Raw genomic sequence first — 14,496 nt, forward strand, 5'->3', positions numbered from 1 at the left:
TACAAACTGTTCACTATCATTAAATTTCTCATAGTTAGTCCCTCTCTTTTACTCCCTCTATGGCTCACCAGAGTCCTGTACTTGGAGATCAAACTTTCTGTTCAGCTCTGGTTGTTTCAGTAGGAAAGTTTGAAAGTCCTCTGTTTTATTGGAAGTCCATCTTTTCCCCTGAAAGAGGAAGTTCAGTTTTGCTGGGTAGTTGATTTTTGGTTGTAAACCAAAATCTTTTGCCTTCTGTAATATCATATTCCAATCCCTATGAGCCTTTAATGTAGATGCTGCCAGATCCTGTGTAATCCTGACTATGGAGCCTCAGTAGCTGAATTGTCTGTTCCTGGCAGCTTTTAGAATTTTCTCTTTGATTTGGGAGTTTTGGAATTTGGCTATAATATTCCTGGAAGTTTTTCTTTTGGGATCTCTTTCAGGAGGTGACTGGTGAATTCTCTCAATTTCTATTTACCCTCTGCTTCTAGGATCTCAGGGCAATTTTGCTGTATTATTTCTTGAAAAATGAAATCTAGGCTCTTCTGATTGTGGCTTTCAGATATTCCAATAATTTTTAAATTATTTCTTCTGGATCTGTTTTCCAGGTTGGTTGTTTTTCCAATGAGATATTTCACATCTTCTAATTTTTGGATTTTTGATGGAGCTTTATTTCTTCCTAATTTCTTGCAAAGTCATCAGCTTCCTTTAGTTCCCTTTTGCATTTGAAGGAGTTATTTTCTTCAGAGAGCTTTTTTTAAATCTCCTTTTCCAGCTGGCCAATTCTGCTTTTTTAAGGCATTCTTCGTCTTATTTGTCTTTTTGTTTTGCTTTTTCCATTAGGTTAAACTAGTTTTTAACATATTATTTTCTTCAGTATTTTTTCTTTCAGTATTTTCTTCAGTATTATTCTTCAGTATTTTTTCTTTCAGTATTATTTTCTTCAATATTTTTCAGTATTTTTTGTATTTCTTTCACCAAACTGCTGATTTAATTTTCATGATTTTTTTCTGCATCGCTCTCATTTTTCCTCCCAATTTTTCCTCCATGTCCCTTAATTGCTTTTCAAAGTCTTTTTTTGAGCACATCCAATAGCCTGAGCCCATTTTCTATTTTTCTTGGAGGTTGTGGATATGGAAGCTTCGATTTTGTCATCATCTGAGTATGTATTTTGATCTTCCATGGGACTAAAGTAATTCTTTATGGTCAGATTTTTCTTTTTCTGTTGTTTACTCATTTCCTCAGCAAGACAGCATTTCCAAGGCTTTGGGGTTTTTTCTTTTTTTGGGGGATACCACAATGGAACCTTTATTCCTCCAAGGTCTTATGCTCTCTTGCCTGTGATTTGATATGTAGATTCCCCTCTTCCACTTCCCTCTGCCCTGGGGCTATAAGGAAGATCCTGCTATCTTAGTATGGAAGCCCAAACTGCAACCTGATTCTGAGTGTAGGCAAACAACAGAGTGCTATCCCAAAGGAGAGCAGAAAAATATCTGCAGTCTTCCCTGACCCCTTATTGTCTCTGGGGGTGCAGGTTGCTATTCTCTAGATTCTCACCGCAGATTCTGTGGTCTGTGCTCCCTCACTCCACACTTATTCTGGTGTAGTAGAGTTCTCTTTCTGTCCCTTCAAGCTGTTGCCGGTGATCTCTGGTCTGTGGTGGGCTGTGCTTTGCTGAGGCTATGGCTTTTTTTCGAATGCATGGTCCTGGTGAAACACACCTTTCCCTGCGGAACTTCTAAGTTATCTTGGACTGGGAAAATGTATCACTCAGTCTTTCTGTGGGGTCTGCCCCTCTAAATTTTGGCTAGAGTCATCATTTGTTGGTTTTTGGAGTTTGCGTTGGGGGGGGGGGGGAAGGAGTTCCTGAGAAATGCTGCCTTCATGCTGCCATCTTGGCTTTGCCCCCCCCTCCCCAGGACACTTTCAACATGGCTATCTACATTATAGATCACTTTCCTTTTTAAAAATCATTGGTGGTTTTCTCCTTGTTTTGCTATGTGTCCTAGAATGTGAAAATCATTTTTGTATATTCCAGGATCTCTAACTTGTGACTTTTTATTTTAATAAAATTTTTAGTTAAAAATTATCAAAATTAAGATGAAATAATTATACTATTAATTTTTTATTAGGAGATGAAGTTTTGTTTTGCCCAAGAACAGGAGCAACTCAGTCTTGATAACACTGGAAATGCAGAGTTACCTTTAGAAGAAAATTTAACTTCTTATGGTGGTTCAACAGATATTTCAACTGAAGTACTTAGGAAGCACATTCAACATTTAAAGGTAAAAATCAGGAATTTTGAAAACGCCTTCAGGAGTATATGGGTTCAATTTAAATAAAAGATTTTTAAGTGTCATAAAATGTTGGGTTTTATTATTAGCAATGATGATGATGATGATGATGATGATGATGATAATAATAATGATAATGAAATAAAAAAAAAGAGGTAACTGGATAGAGTGCCAGACCTGACTGAGTTCAAATCCAGTCTTAGACACTTACTAGCTGTGGGGACCCTTCAAAAGTCACTTAACCATGTTTACCATCTTCACATCTATAAAATGAGCTGGTGAAGGACATGGTAAACCACTCTAGAATCTTTGCCAGACCCCTCCCCCTGCCCCCCCAAACAAAAACAACCCCAAATGGAGTCATAGAGAGTCAGACACAATTGAAAAAACTGAACATCAACAACATGTGGATTGAGAGCCTTCATCTCAAAAAGACCTTAGTATGTGAAACTGGGCAAGTTAGCTTCTCAGGCATTTCCCAAAGGGTATAGATTGTAAAGCAGGTGCTGAGGGAATTTCTTGACTAGGACTTTCTCTATACCATGGAAATCATAGATCAATTTAGATGGCACTTTAGAATTACTCCTTCTATCTTTCTTTGATAAATATTGTTGGATATATTACTATGGACATTTGCCTAGAAGAGGGATATAGTACTATGGATATATGCCTGGAAGAGAAGATGAAATTTAAAACATAAAGAGTTCCCTGGAAAGATATTGAGTTATTCAGTTCACTAGTATTTGGGCAAAATCTTTCCTGCCACTGGGAATCTTGGATGAGAATGACTAATTCTAATGTCTAATTGATGGAAATCATGCTAAGTTATGCCCTGAAGAAAAGAAGAGAATGAGTCTGTGGGCATTATAGAAAAGGAAAATTAGGAAATGTCAACAGATAACTCCAGAGTCAAGGTATCAGATTTAGAGAGATGAGATTTGGGTCCTGAATGATCATAGAGCAGACAATGAGAGCTGGCAGGGTTCAAGCACCAAAAGCCTGAAGGCTTTTCATATTTACTGGTGTTGCTTCTTTCTTTATCTTTCTCTGTCTCTAGTAATTACCTGTAACTGTACCCATTGTGACAGGGCTTTCTGAAATGGAGTTCTTGTTCAGCCTTGTTCAGGTCTTGTTCAATTTTCTGGATACTAAACTATTGATTGCTATTTTACTTTAATAATTACTAATTTCAATCACCCATGTGCCTCAACTTCTTAGTCTGTGAAATGAGAATAATAATGCCAGTTCTATATAATTTCCTCATTGCTTATTGGGAGAATGAAATTAATTGAAATGAAAATGTAAATAGGAGTAAAATGTGAAATATTAAGTATCTTTCAAATATATTTTAGTACTTCTAAAAATATTGAAACCCATCCACATCTTAGTAGAAAATTTCATTAATTGCTCTGGCTAAAACAAATTATAATAAGGTATCCAGTGTTTGGATGAGGAGTCTCTCTTGAAATTAGCTATTTTGGACTTCAGGCTGCTGTTGACTCTATACCCCAAACTTTTCTCAATTAGTTGTGTTGCTGTTCAGTTGTTTTAGTCATGTCTGATTCTTTGTGAACCCATTTGGGTTTTTCTTGGCAGAGACCCTGGAGTGGTTTACCATTTCCTTTTCCAGCTCATTTTATAGACAAGGAACCTGAGGCAAACAGGTTGCCTTGCCCAGGTTCACATAATTAGTAAGTCAGAGGCTAGATTTGAACATAAGGAGATTCATTTTAATTATTCCAGGCCTGCCTCTTCTCACTTAGTGGAACTTGCCAAAATTTGAGTTCAACTAGGGTGGTCTTATTATGGCAATAAGATTTCAGTTCTGTGGCTCAATTACTTGGGTGACAGCAAGTCTGGGGATGAACTTTCTTATCTGAAAAACAAACATCATACTACTACTGCCTACCTTACAGATTTGTTGTAAAGGTTAGAGTGCTATGAACATGTGTGTTACTAAGAACACAGTATCATCTTGAAACCATTATTGTCCAAGTTCACACAGGAATATCACTAAGTAATTCACCCTAATGGATAAATCTTCTTTGATTTGATTAATAACATTGATAAATAACTTGGGAAGCATACAGCCTGTTTTATAACTCAGTTGATATATTAATGATGAGTAGGGAGGTGAATATGCATATCTCTGTGGATATATCTTTTAAGAAGTCTTGCATAATTTTGATAAATACATGGAAGACATTTAGTTGTAAGAGAGATGATCTTGCCAATGTACCTGATTGCCCGAGGATTTATGTACCAGAGAATGTGACTAGAGAAGAATAATAATTATGCAACATTGGAGATGCTCCTCTAATACCTCCAATACACCTGGTCTCTAGAGATTGATTAAGCCAAATATAAAGTACAAGTTTCTGTTTAACACAAAAATACATTCCCTAAATATTTTATTCTTTAATGCTGTGAGGAGTTGAATAGAGGTTCATATAAATTTAGTATGATTTTTGCATTTTTGGAAATACATGTTCCTGGAAAGCAATTTCACAACTATAGTAGAAGTGTTAGATGTTAACTAGTCATGGAGTTGATTAGTAGGGTAAGAGAACAAGCTTTTAAATAATGCCTTCTTTGTGCCAGGCAATGTATTTAGATACCTTACAAATATTTATTTGATCCCCACAACAATCTTGGGAGGCAGGTGCTGTTACATTCTCAATGTGGTGTTGTTATTGAGTCATTTCAATTATGACTGAGTCTGTGACCACAATTGGGGTTTTCTTGGCAGAGATACTGGAGTGGTCTCTCATTTCCTTCTTTAGCTCATTTTGTAGATGAGGAAACTGTGGCAAACAGGATGAAATTAATTTCCCAGAATCACACAGCTACAAAGTAAGGTTGGATTTGAATTGAGGTCCTTCTAACTCTAAGGTCAGTGCTCCATCCACTGGCCCCAAATTAATAATAATTCACATTTTAGTATGCCTTAATATTTATAAAGCACTTTCTTTACAATTGTATTTAGAGCAAATATTATAATTTCCATTTTTACAGTGGAAAAAAACTGAACTTAAACAAAGTTAACTGACACTTGCACAAGGTTTTGTAGCTAATCAAATTATATGGTAGGGCCTAATTGGGTCCACCAATATTTAATGACTCTATGCTCAGACTCTCAGTGAAAAAATTACTGCTTTAGCACATAGTTAAGTCACAAATCAACAACTTGCATCAAGTAATTGCTGCTGTTCTGTTTTAGAGTATCATTCTATAAATTCTTCAATGTCTAAATTCTCTGAATGTCTGTCCTGTAAATTTTATATTTCAAGTTTGAAGGCTCTCTGGAGTCAAGTCCCCTCCTCAATTCTTCCCTTTATAAGAATCCCAGCCTTCAGAGGTTGGATGGCTTGTTCATGTTTGAGCTTTTAGTGTCCCCTTTATTGCCTTTCATTGCTGACTAAGGAGCCTGATTGGGAGTGCATCACAAATCTAATGACATTGGTATACTCTAATGCACAGCTGCAATGCTTGCTGTGCTAATGCTTAGCATCATTTCCTCTAATTCAAGAGAGTATCATCTCATTTTGCAATAAAGGTAAATATTAAATAAATATTCTGCAACTTGACTGTATATTACACTGAGTATGTTCCCCTACAGTAACTCCTTTAATAACTCAAATTGATAATTATACTGCCCAAAGTTAATGACCATGCTTATCCCTGAGGTAACCCATCTCCTCTAGGACAGTATTAAAAGCAAAAAGGTTCAAATAACTTCAGCTCTCTTGATTCTAAGGTTCTTTCTAGTATGCTGACTATAAGTATAAATTCTCCTTATACTTATATATACTGACTGGACCTATGTTAGTTGATGTGTACACAAATACAAGCAGAAACATAGTCCCTGAACTCAAGGAGATGATATTCCAAGGGAGGAAGAAAACACATAAAAGGAAGCTGAAAGGGGGGAGAGGGGGAAACATGAAGATATCTGACCCAGAGTTATGGTTCAGAAAGACCATTGAGCTAGGAATGTAGCCTGAAAGCAATAAAGACTTGGTTGTTTTGGGCATCCTTCATAAAATGGAGGTTATGGGAAGAATCAGAGAGAGGTCATGATGAAAAAATTTCTGGGACATTATAGAAAAAAGATTGAGAGAATCAGATGTACAATTTGGAAAGGAATAAAGACATGGTTCACCTAGATGACCTCCTTGACATGGTTGACCCAGATGACTTCCTTAAATTGAAATTCAGTTGTGAATACTGAGTTTGTTGACCACTTATTGAAAAGAAAGTTTAACAATGTAAAGAGTGGCAGTTTGCCTTCTGTGGGGAGTGGGGGGGGGGGGGGGGCGGAAAGTAAGATTAGGGAAAAATTGTAAAACTCAAAATAAAATCTTTAAAAAAAAGAAAAGAAAGTTTAAGTTATTCACAGAAAAAGGGTAATTCTGAGAATACTGTATTGTTTTTATAATCTTGTTTGCATTTCTTAGACTAGAAAAGAAAACGAAGTTGTAATTAAAGAGTTTACAGAGCTCCTACAAGTGCTTGAAGAGATGGAAGAATTTATTGATCAAGTGGCAACCTGGGAAATAGAAATAAGACCTGTTTTGGATTTTATCAAACACCAAGGTTATGTGGAGGCTTCCATGGAAGAATCTTTGCAGGTAGAAATATAGAAAAGCAAAATGCCAATTTTATACCTGTAATCTTTCAGCTTAGATCAGTGTTAATAAATGAAATTCCAAGAAATCTGTTTTATAGCCAGTGCCATGCTAGGTCAGAATATTTACTATCTCATGCTCTTGGCCTAGGAAAGTTGCAAAATCTATCTCCTTTTAATTTTGACACTGGATTATTTTGGGGCTTTGAGACAGTGAAGTGCTTTTCTTTGAAATTCTTTCTCTAACCCATTGATTAAATTAAAATGCAGTTGAGAAATTTTAATAAAATGGAAATACAATGCAATATAAAGAATGGTAATTTGTGATTTTCTAAGTTAATATTCAGCCTTCAGGGGGTCTGTTTCTATTTGAAACCATTGCTCCACCATATGCCTTTGTATCTATTATCCATCTATCTATCTATCTATCTATCTATCTATCTATCTATCTATCTATCTATCATCTATCTATTTGGATAAGGTGATTGCTGTTCAGTTGTGTCCAATTTTTCATGACCCCACTTGGAGTTTTCTTGGGAAAGAGTTTGGACTGGTTTGCCATTTCCTTCTCCAGCTCATTTTAAAGATGAGGAAACTGAGGCAATCATGATTAGGTGACTTGCCCAAGTTCACACAGCTAGAAAATATCTGAGTCCTAATTTGAACTCGGTTCTTGCCCACTCCAGGCTCAGCACTCTATCCAGTATGCCATCTAACAAGAGCCTGAGTTTCTTTATTTTATTTTATTTTTTAGTTTTTTGCAAGGCAAATGGGGTTAAATGGCTTGCCCAAGGCTGCACAGCTAGGTAATTATCAAGTGTCTGAGGTCAGATTTGAACTCAGGTACTCCTGACTCCAGGGCTGGTGCTCTATCCACTGAGCCACCTAGCCGCCCCTGAGTTTCTTTATTTTTACCAGGAAGAAGTACAGTAGTCTCTCACAAGTCAAATCCCATTACTAATTAGCATGGAAATTTTGATCTCCATTTCTGATGGACCACTTCTTCCCTTCTTAGGCATTTTAGTGGCCCTCCACACTCCCAGGGGTCCACCCAATTGGTGTTGGACTAGTTTTGGAAACCCAAATTGTTTTAGCTCTCCTGAAGCTCAGCCTTAGCTTCCCCAGTTATAGGGATTGAAGATGTTCACCACTATGCCAGGTGTAAAATCCAGTACTTATATTAGCCATTTAGCCATGGGTAAGTTTCTTGGGATCTTTAAGATCATAAGGGATTGTAGAGATGATCCCGATCAAAATCTCCATTTTACAGAGTAGAAAATAGTTCCAAAGAAGTTAAGTGATTTGCTCTGTCACATAGCTAATGAGTAGCAGAGATGACCTTCAAGTCCAGTGCAAATTCACTACTCTTTCCATTACTTCAGTCTATGTGCTTTTTTTTTTTTTTTTTAGGTTTTTGCAAGGCAAACTGCATTAAGTGGCTTGCCCAAGGCCACACAGCTAGGTAATTATTATTAAGTGTCTGAGACCGGCTTTGAATCCAGGTACTCCTGACTCCAGGGCCAGTGCTCCATCCACTATGCCACCTAGCTGCCCCTAGTCTATGTGCTTTTAAGAATCTGTTTTTACAGATGGGGATAACGTTGTCCACCTCATCAGTATCTGAGAGGATTTTACACCACTACCTCTTTGATTTCGCATGTTTTTCTATCTATAGAATGGAGATTAACATGAAAAATTGTCTCCTTGCAGGAATGCAATGAGAATGCGTAAGTCTAGTTTCATACTGCATTTGAAGATATGATTTGTGAATATAAAGAATTATTCACTTTCTACTGAAAATTTACCCATAGCTTAATTGATTGCAGGGAATTCTGTTGTTCTTAGTTAAGAGAACATTCCTTCTTTCCTGGGACTCAGTTCTGTCTTTACTTCCATTTAATGAACACACCGAGAAGCAGGCAAGTGAATAGTTATGTTGTAGCTATTACAATCAACCCTCCTGGGGAAGAAGTAACATTGAAAGTTTATCTGATTTCAGCTAAGTCATAAAACCATCTAGGTAGGAGTTTTGACAATATGGAAAGTTCCAGCATCAAGAATAAGAAATGATCCTTTTGTAAATCCTCATTTCTTAGCTTTGTGTATTTAATCTATTGTTATTTTCTGTGTTATGGATAAAGAAGTCATTTGAATAGTTTTGAGAATGGCCATCTGAGAAAGTCACTAATCTTCAATGGACCTCAGTTTTCTCATTTGTAAAATGAAAGGGTTGGATTAGATGGGCTGTAAGGTCTCTTTCAGTTCTAGCGTCTACTATGGTCATGTCACTAATTACTTGTATGACCTCCGTCAAGTCCCTTTGAGGTTTGGTTTCTAAAGTTAGAGATTTTGAGTCTCTAAAATTAGTTTTAGGTCTAAATCTCTGCTCCTATAATTAATATTGATGATTGATATTCAGTTCATCTTTTAAATAGTATTATTTTACTTGTAGTTGGTCCCATACTGAGATATTGATAGCATAAAATATGCAATTTTGAATTGATATAACATTAAAATGATCCAAGATGCTTCTCAGAACCTATTAATATATATTCTTTTTTTAATTTAAATTTATTTTATTTTTCCAATTATATGCAAAGGTAGTTTTCAGTATTCATCCAGTTACAGTTTTATGAGTTTCACATTTTTCTACCACTCCGCCTTCCATCCCCCTTTCCCCATGGCAGTGAACAGTCTGGTAAAAGTTGTATATGTATAATCATGTTTAATATATTTCCATGTTAGTCATTTTGTGAAAGAGTAATTAGAACTGAGGGGAAAGAAAAAACCATGAGAAAAAAGAAAAAGCATAAAAGAATTTTTAAATATGCTCTTAATTATTTTTGAATTATTTTCTTCTTTCTTATAAGGTAGTATATGATGCTGTGTAAGATAAATTTGTGTTAAGACTACATCTTCAGTTTTTCTTCAAGCTAAACAATGAACATTTACTATGTAAACAATCTTGGATTCTGGATTTATCTTTAATGGTTTTGGATTAACATGATTTTCATCTGGATTAATGGTATCTATGACTATGCTCTCATTTGTTTCTATAGAATCTGATTGCCCGAGGATCTATGTACCAAGAACATGTGACTAGGAAAGAAAATGCATTACAAATAATAGCACAAAATATTTCAAGCAAAGCACTCTTCCAGCATTTCCATACATCTGGACTCCAGACACAGATTAAAGAAGCAAAAGACAAAGTTCAGGTCCCTAACATAGTACATTTTCTAAATATATGATTTCTTATCTTTTAATGATCTGAAAAAATTCTACCATTCATTTAAAATTACCTGCATAATATTATTTTTGCATTATAGTTTAAAATAGTTATTTCTTAGTGGCACATAAATATATCAGAATCTGTATTTTAAATAACCAAGCAACTATTTGAAAGAACTTTAATTCAACCAACCTTTATTAAGTATGTGAATTCAAGGTCCTCTATAATCTGACTTCAACTTATCTATTTAGTAGATACTTAAGCTTTTGTTGAGTTGAATTGAATTATAGATCACTGTGCAAAACTTTGGAAAAGATACAAAGTTTAGATGAAAAATTTGTTTTCTTCATTTTCTATATGAACTCTTTAAACAGTGAATGAAATGTGAATCATTTAAAAATGTTTTTCTTCCTAGAATAACATGGCAGAGCTAGATGCTGTACTACAGGCTTCATATGAGAGTTCTCTAGAAATGGATGTTAGGGTCAAGTTTGAAAAGTCACAGAAGGAACTTGAGTCAGATATTACAAAGGCTCAGCAACTCCTTAGACAAAAAGGAAAACTTGGAGACTTGATTTCGCAAAAGAAGGTGAGAATCTCTATTACCATTATTTATAGAATATTTATTGGCACTTATTTCTCTATTACATAAATAAAGATGAAAAACAAAAATTATGCTAGGCTGCCATTATCTTCTTTTAGCCTCTTTGAACTTTCCAGTCTCTGAATTTCTTTCTTAATAGTAGTGAAAGTGACTTAACAATTACAATTAAAAAGATCTTCATTTAAATGAAAAAAATTGATTCAGATTCTAATGTAAACCTTTTTAAAAATGTTTTGTGATATAGTGAAAATAGCTCTGGAATAGAATACAGGAGACCTGACTCATCTAGTCTTAGTTCTAGCTTAGCAACTATGACCTTAGGCAAGTCACTTGATTATTTCATTTTTGTCATCTGGGAAATAGAGACAATAGGATGTAGATAAGAAAATTGAGGTAGAGGATTTGTCCAGGGTCACATAGTAGTAAGTAAAAAAGATGATCTCCTTCTTATCTAACTCATGAACTCAAAAATAAAATGAAATACTTTACAAATATTAAGAATTATTATTCAACTGAATTGATTAAAAACTACTTAAAAGAAATTATCCCTCTCCAACTATGGTTCTCTTCTTTAGTCTTAAGCTTAATTTTTGACAAAAAAAGTTTCTAGGGGCCTAAAAAACTTTAAAAAAAGATTTGAATATTTGATTCTGGAGTTAATCTAGAGTTTATTGTTTATTGGGGGGGGGGGGGACTGACATGATGAGACCCGTACTTCAAGAAGATTTCTTTAGCACCTAACTGGAAGTTCAACCAGAGTGGTAAAAGACTTTGGATGGGGAGATAAATGAAATGCTATTGTAATAGTGGAGGCATGAAATGATGAGGAGTTGCATCAAAGTTGTTTAAGAGAAGAGAAAGCATCCTATATGATATATAGCATAAAGGTTAAAATGACAGGACTTGACAACAGATTGGATATGTGGAATGAAAAAATTGAAGAGTTAAGAATGACACTTAAGTTAAAAACCTGAGGAACTGATGATATAGTGATGTCATCAAAAGTAATAAGGGAATTTGTAAGAGGAGAGAATTTTGGGGAAAGATTCTGAGTTTAGCTTTGGAAATGATGAGTTTAAGATATCTACAGAATATTCAGTTTGAGATGTGTAATTGAATATGTAAGACTGGAAATGTTAAGACAATAAATAGATCTGAGATGATAAGACTGAATAAATAGATCCGAGAATAACATAAAAATGACAATTAACTTCATGGTTGCTATTGAGATCACCAAGTATAAAAAAAGAGAAGAGAGCACATTAAGGAAAGGACCTTGGGATCATCCTCAGTTACCATGAGCTGTATGAATATCCAATAAAGGAAACTGAAATGGAGCAGTTACATAATCCTTAAAGAGGAGTATTGAGAAAAGGCCATTAGAGTTAGCAATTAAGATGCCATTGGTAACTTTGAATAGAGAAATTTCAGTTGAATGAGATTAGAAGCCAGATTACAGAAAGTTTAGAAGAGAATGAGAGGAGAGAAAGAGTAAAAGCACTGATAGTAGAGAGTTTGGCCATAAAATGAAGAGATATAGAATAAAAACTAGGAATGATGGATGGATCATGTAGTTTTTTTTTTCAAAGATTCAGGAAAAATGAGTGAGTTTGTAAGCAGTAGGGAAATAGCCTGTAGAAAGAGAGAAATTGAAGATTAATGAGAGAATGGGAGTAACAGAGGGAAGTAATATGATGGATAAGACAAAATGGAAAGGCCGCCTTTTTCTGTGTGATAATGGCAGAAGGCATCTGGTTGATGTGAGATGAGGCAAGGCAAAGAGGGAGCTCTCAGAAAATGCTCTCTGTTTTTCTTTTCAGTAAAACATGAGGTAGGGTTTTCAACTGAGAGTCTGGGGTGGGGGAATAGTCATGGCAGTTTTGAGGGCAGATGAAAAGACTTGGAATAGCTGCTATTATGAGTCAAATAGGAAATCAATTAGTGAGGAAATGCCTTGCTACCATAAGGGCACAGATGGGACTACATAACAAATTTATAATGAACCCAGTTTTATCCCTTCCAACTTTTGAATTCAGAGTCATGTCCTATGTGATTTCACAATGGTACCATTATTTGAAATTATTTGTAACGCATCATGATTTTTTCTAGTTTCTTTCAATAAAATGTAAATAGAAGCAAAGATACTGGATGGTGGAAGTAACCCAAGGTTTTGGATTGGCAAAGCATGAGGAGCTAAAAAGATAAGGGGGAAAAGAAACTCCACAGTAGAGGATGATGTAGTATTAAAATGGTTCAACAAGGGGAGGGGACTATTGCCACTGTAGGAGTGAAGACTTGGGAAAGTACTGAGTGGTGAAAGGATTAGAGATCACAATAAAAATTTAAGAACAAAAGAAGGGAATCATGAAGCAGAGGGAAATACAGAATGGTTGGAATAAAATTTTCTTTTATGTTCCTTTTCTAAATTTCCTTTGGTTTTCTTTGATTTCTTCTGTGGTTTAATGCTTTATTGATGTTCCTTTCTTTCCTATCTTTTGCATATATTGTGGTTTTCATGTGTTTATGTACTTTTTTTAGGACATGCTAGCCATTTTAAACAGTAAAAGCTTGGACAAATTTTTGAAAGTTGCTGAACAACTTAAAAATATTGTATCTCCTGATGAAAAGCTATCCTTAGAAGAAATGAGCAGAGAGTTTTCTAAAGAGTGGAAGGTAAGATATCTGTAATATTTATATGTCATTGCATTGACTGAAACCACATTGTATTTATTTTTTAAAAATGGAAGAAAAATGTTATTATTTGGAATGGCATTAAATGCCATCCTCCACAAAATATGGGGATGTAGTTACTTCAATTCCCTCTTAGCCCTGGGATTCATCTATCCATTCATTCATTTAGTAAGTATTTATTAAATGGCTTAAATGTACATGCACTATATTAAGGAAGATACAATGACCAGCCCATAAAGAGCTTACAACTTAGAAGAGGAGGTAAGACATATCTAAAGATAACTACATTATGAGTTTAGAACATAAAGGTGCAAATAGAGACACAAAGTCCTCTAAATAAAAAATTCAGAGGAGGGAGATGTCACTTTTAGTTGGAGGAAATAATTATGGAATGGGTTATATATCAACTGACCTTTATTAGCGTATGGGCAGAAATTTGATGAGTGGAATTGGGTAAGCATTATTTTTATTTTATTTTGCAGAATCTTCTTAAAGAAATAGATTTATATATTCATCGAATAAAAATTGAAATTGAAAAAAAGATTTCTGAAAACATATCGAAACTTGAAAAGCAACTAAATAAAGAGAAAAAATTACTCAATAAAGGGAAGACCAAGGGACTCATAGAAGAACATGAGGTAGGCTGATTCCTATAAACATTTTAATTGTTATTTGATATCATGTTAGTTCTCTTTCTTAAGCATTGGTATACTTTCAGACATTTCTATCTAATGGCATGAGTTTGGTCTAAGGAGATAATTTTCAGGGATGTATTTCTCTGGATTTATCACTTCCAGTGTGGAATTCTGTTATAGCCCTGAATTCTTTAATTTATTATTGATTCTAAAAATTCATTCAATAGTTAATGTTTAATTATATAGAATGTGTAATTTTTTTTATTGCTTTCAAAAGAGATCCACTGATCTCTGAGGGATCTTAGTGTTCTAGGAAAGCATAATATGCATCATTGGTAGACTTTTATTGATTAAGCACACAAGACTTAGCTTTGAAGTATTTGTGAAGAATAGTGTGTCAGGACAAAATTCAAACAAATCAGGCTGAATAG

The 14,496-nt window shown here is 34.8% G+C and overlaps 1 protein-coding gene across 4 annotated transcripts in view; it reads left to right on the plus strand.

Annotated features, from left to right (window-relative positions):
- The window catches only part of SYNE2 (spectrin repeat containing nuclear envelope protein 2), a 414,448-nt gene that overhangs the window by 124,283 nt on the left and 275,669 nt on the right, over positions 1–14,496 (plus strand). For all 4 annotated transcript variants that reach the window (XM_074235980.1, XM_074235979.1, XM_074235982.1 and 1 more), the window contains exons 18-23: positions 2,115–2,267; positions 6,734–6,907; positions 9,963–10,121; positions 10,551–10,724; positions 13,278–13,412; positions 13,913–14,068. In XM_074235980.1, coding sequence (XP_074092081.1) covers positions 2,115–2,267; positions 6,734–6,907; positions 9,963–10,121; positions 10,551–10,724; positions 13,278–13,412; positions 13,913–14,068 — 951 coding nt within the window. The remainder of the gene's footprint in view (positions 1–2,114; positions 2,268–6,733; positions 6,908–9,962; positions 10,122–10,550; positions 10,725–13,277; positions 13,413–13,912; positions 14,069–14,496) is intronic.

Source organism: Macrotis lagotis, chromosome 4, assembly GCF_037893015.1.
Source record: "Macrotis lagotis isolate mMagLag1 chromosome 4, bilby.v1.9.chrom.fasta, whole genome shotgun sequence".
In the NCBI taxonomy this organism is placed as follows: Eukaryota; Metazoa; Chordata; class Mammalia; order Peramelemorphia; family Peramelidae; genus Macrotis; species Macrotis lagotis.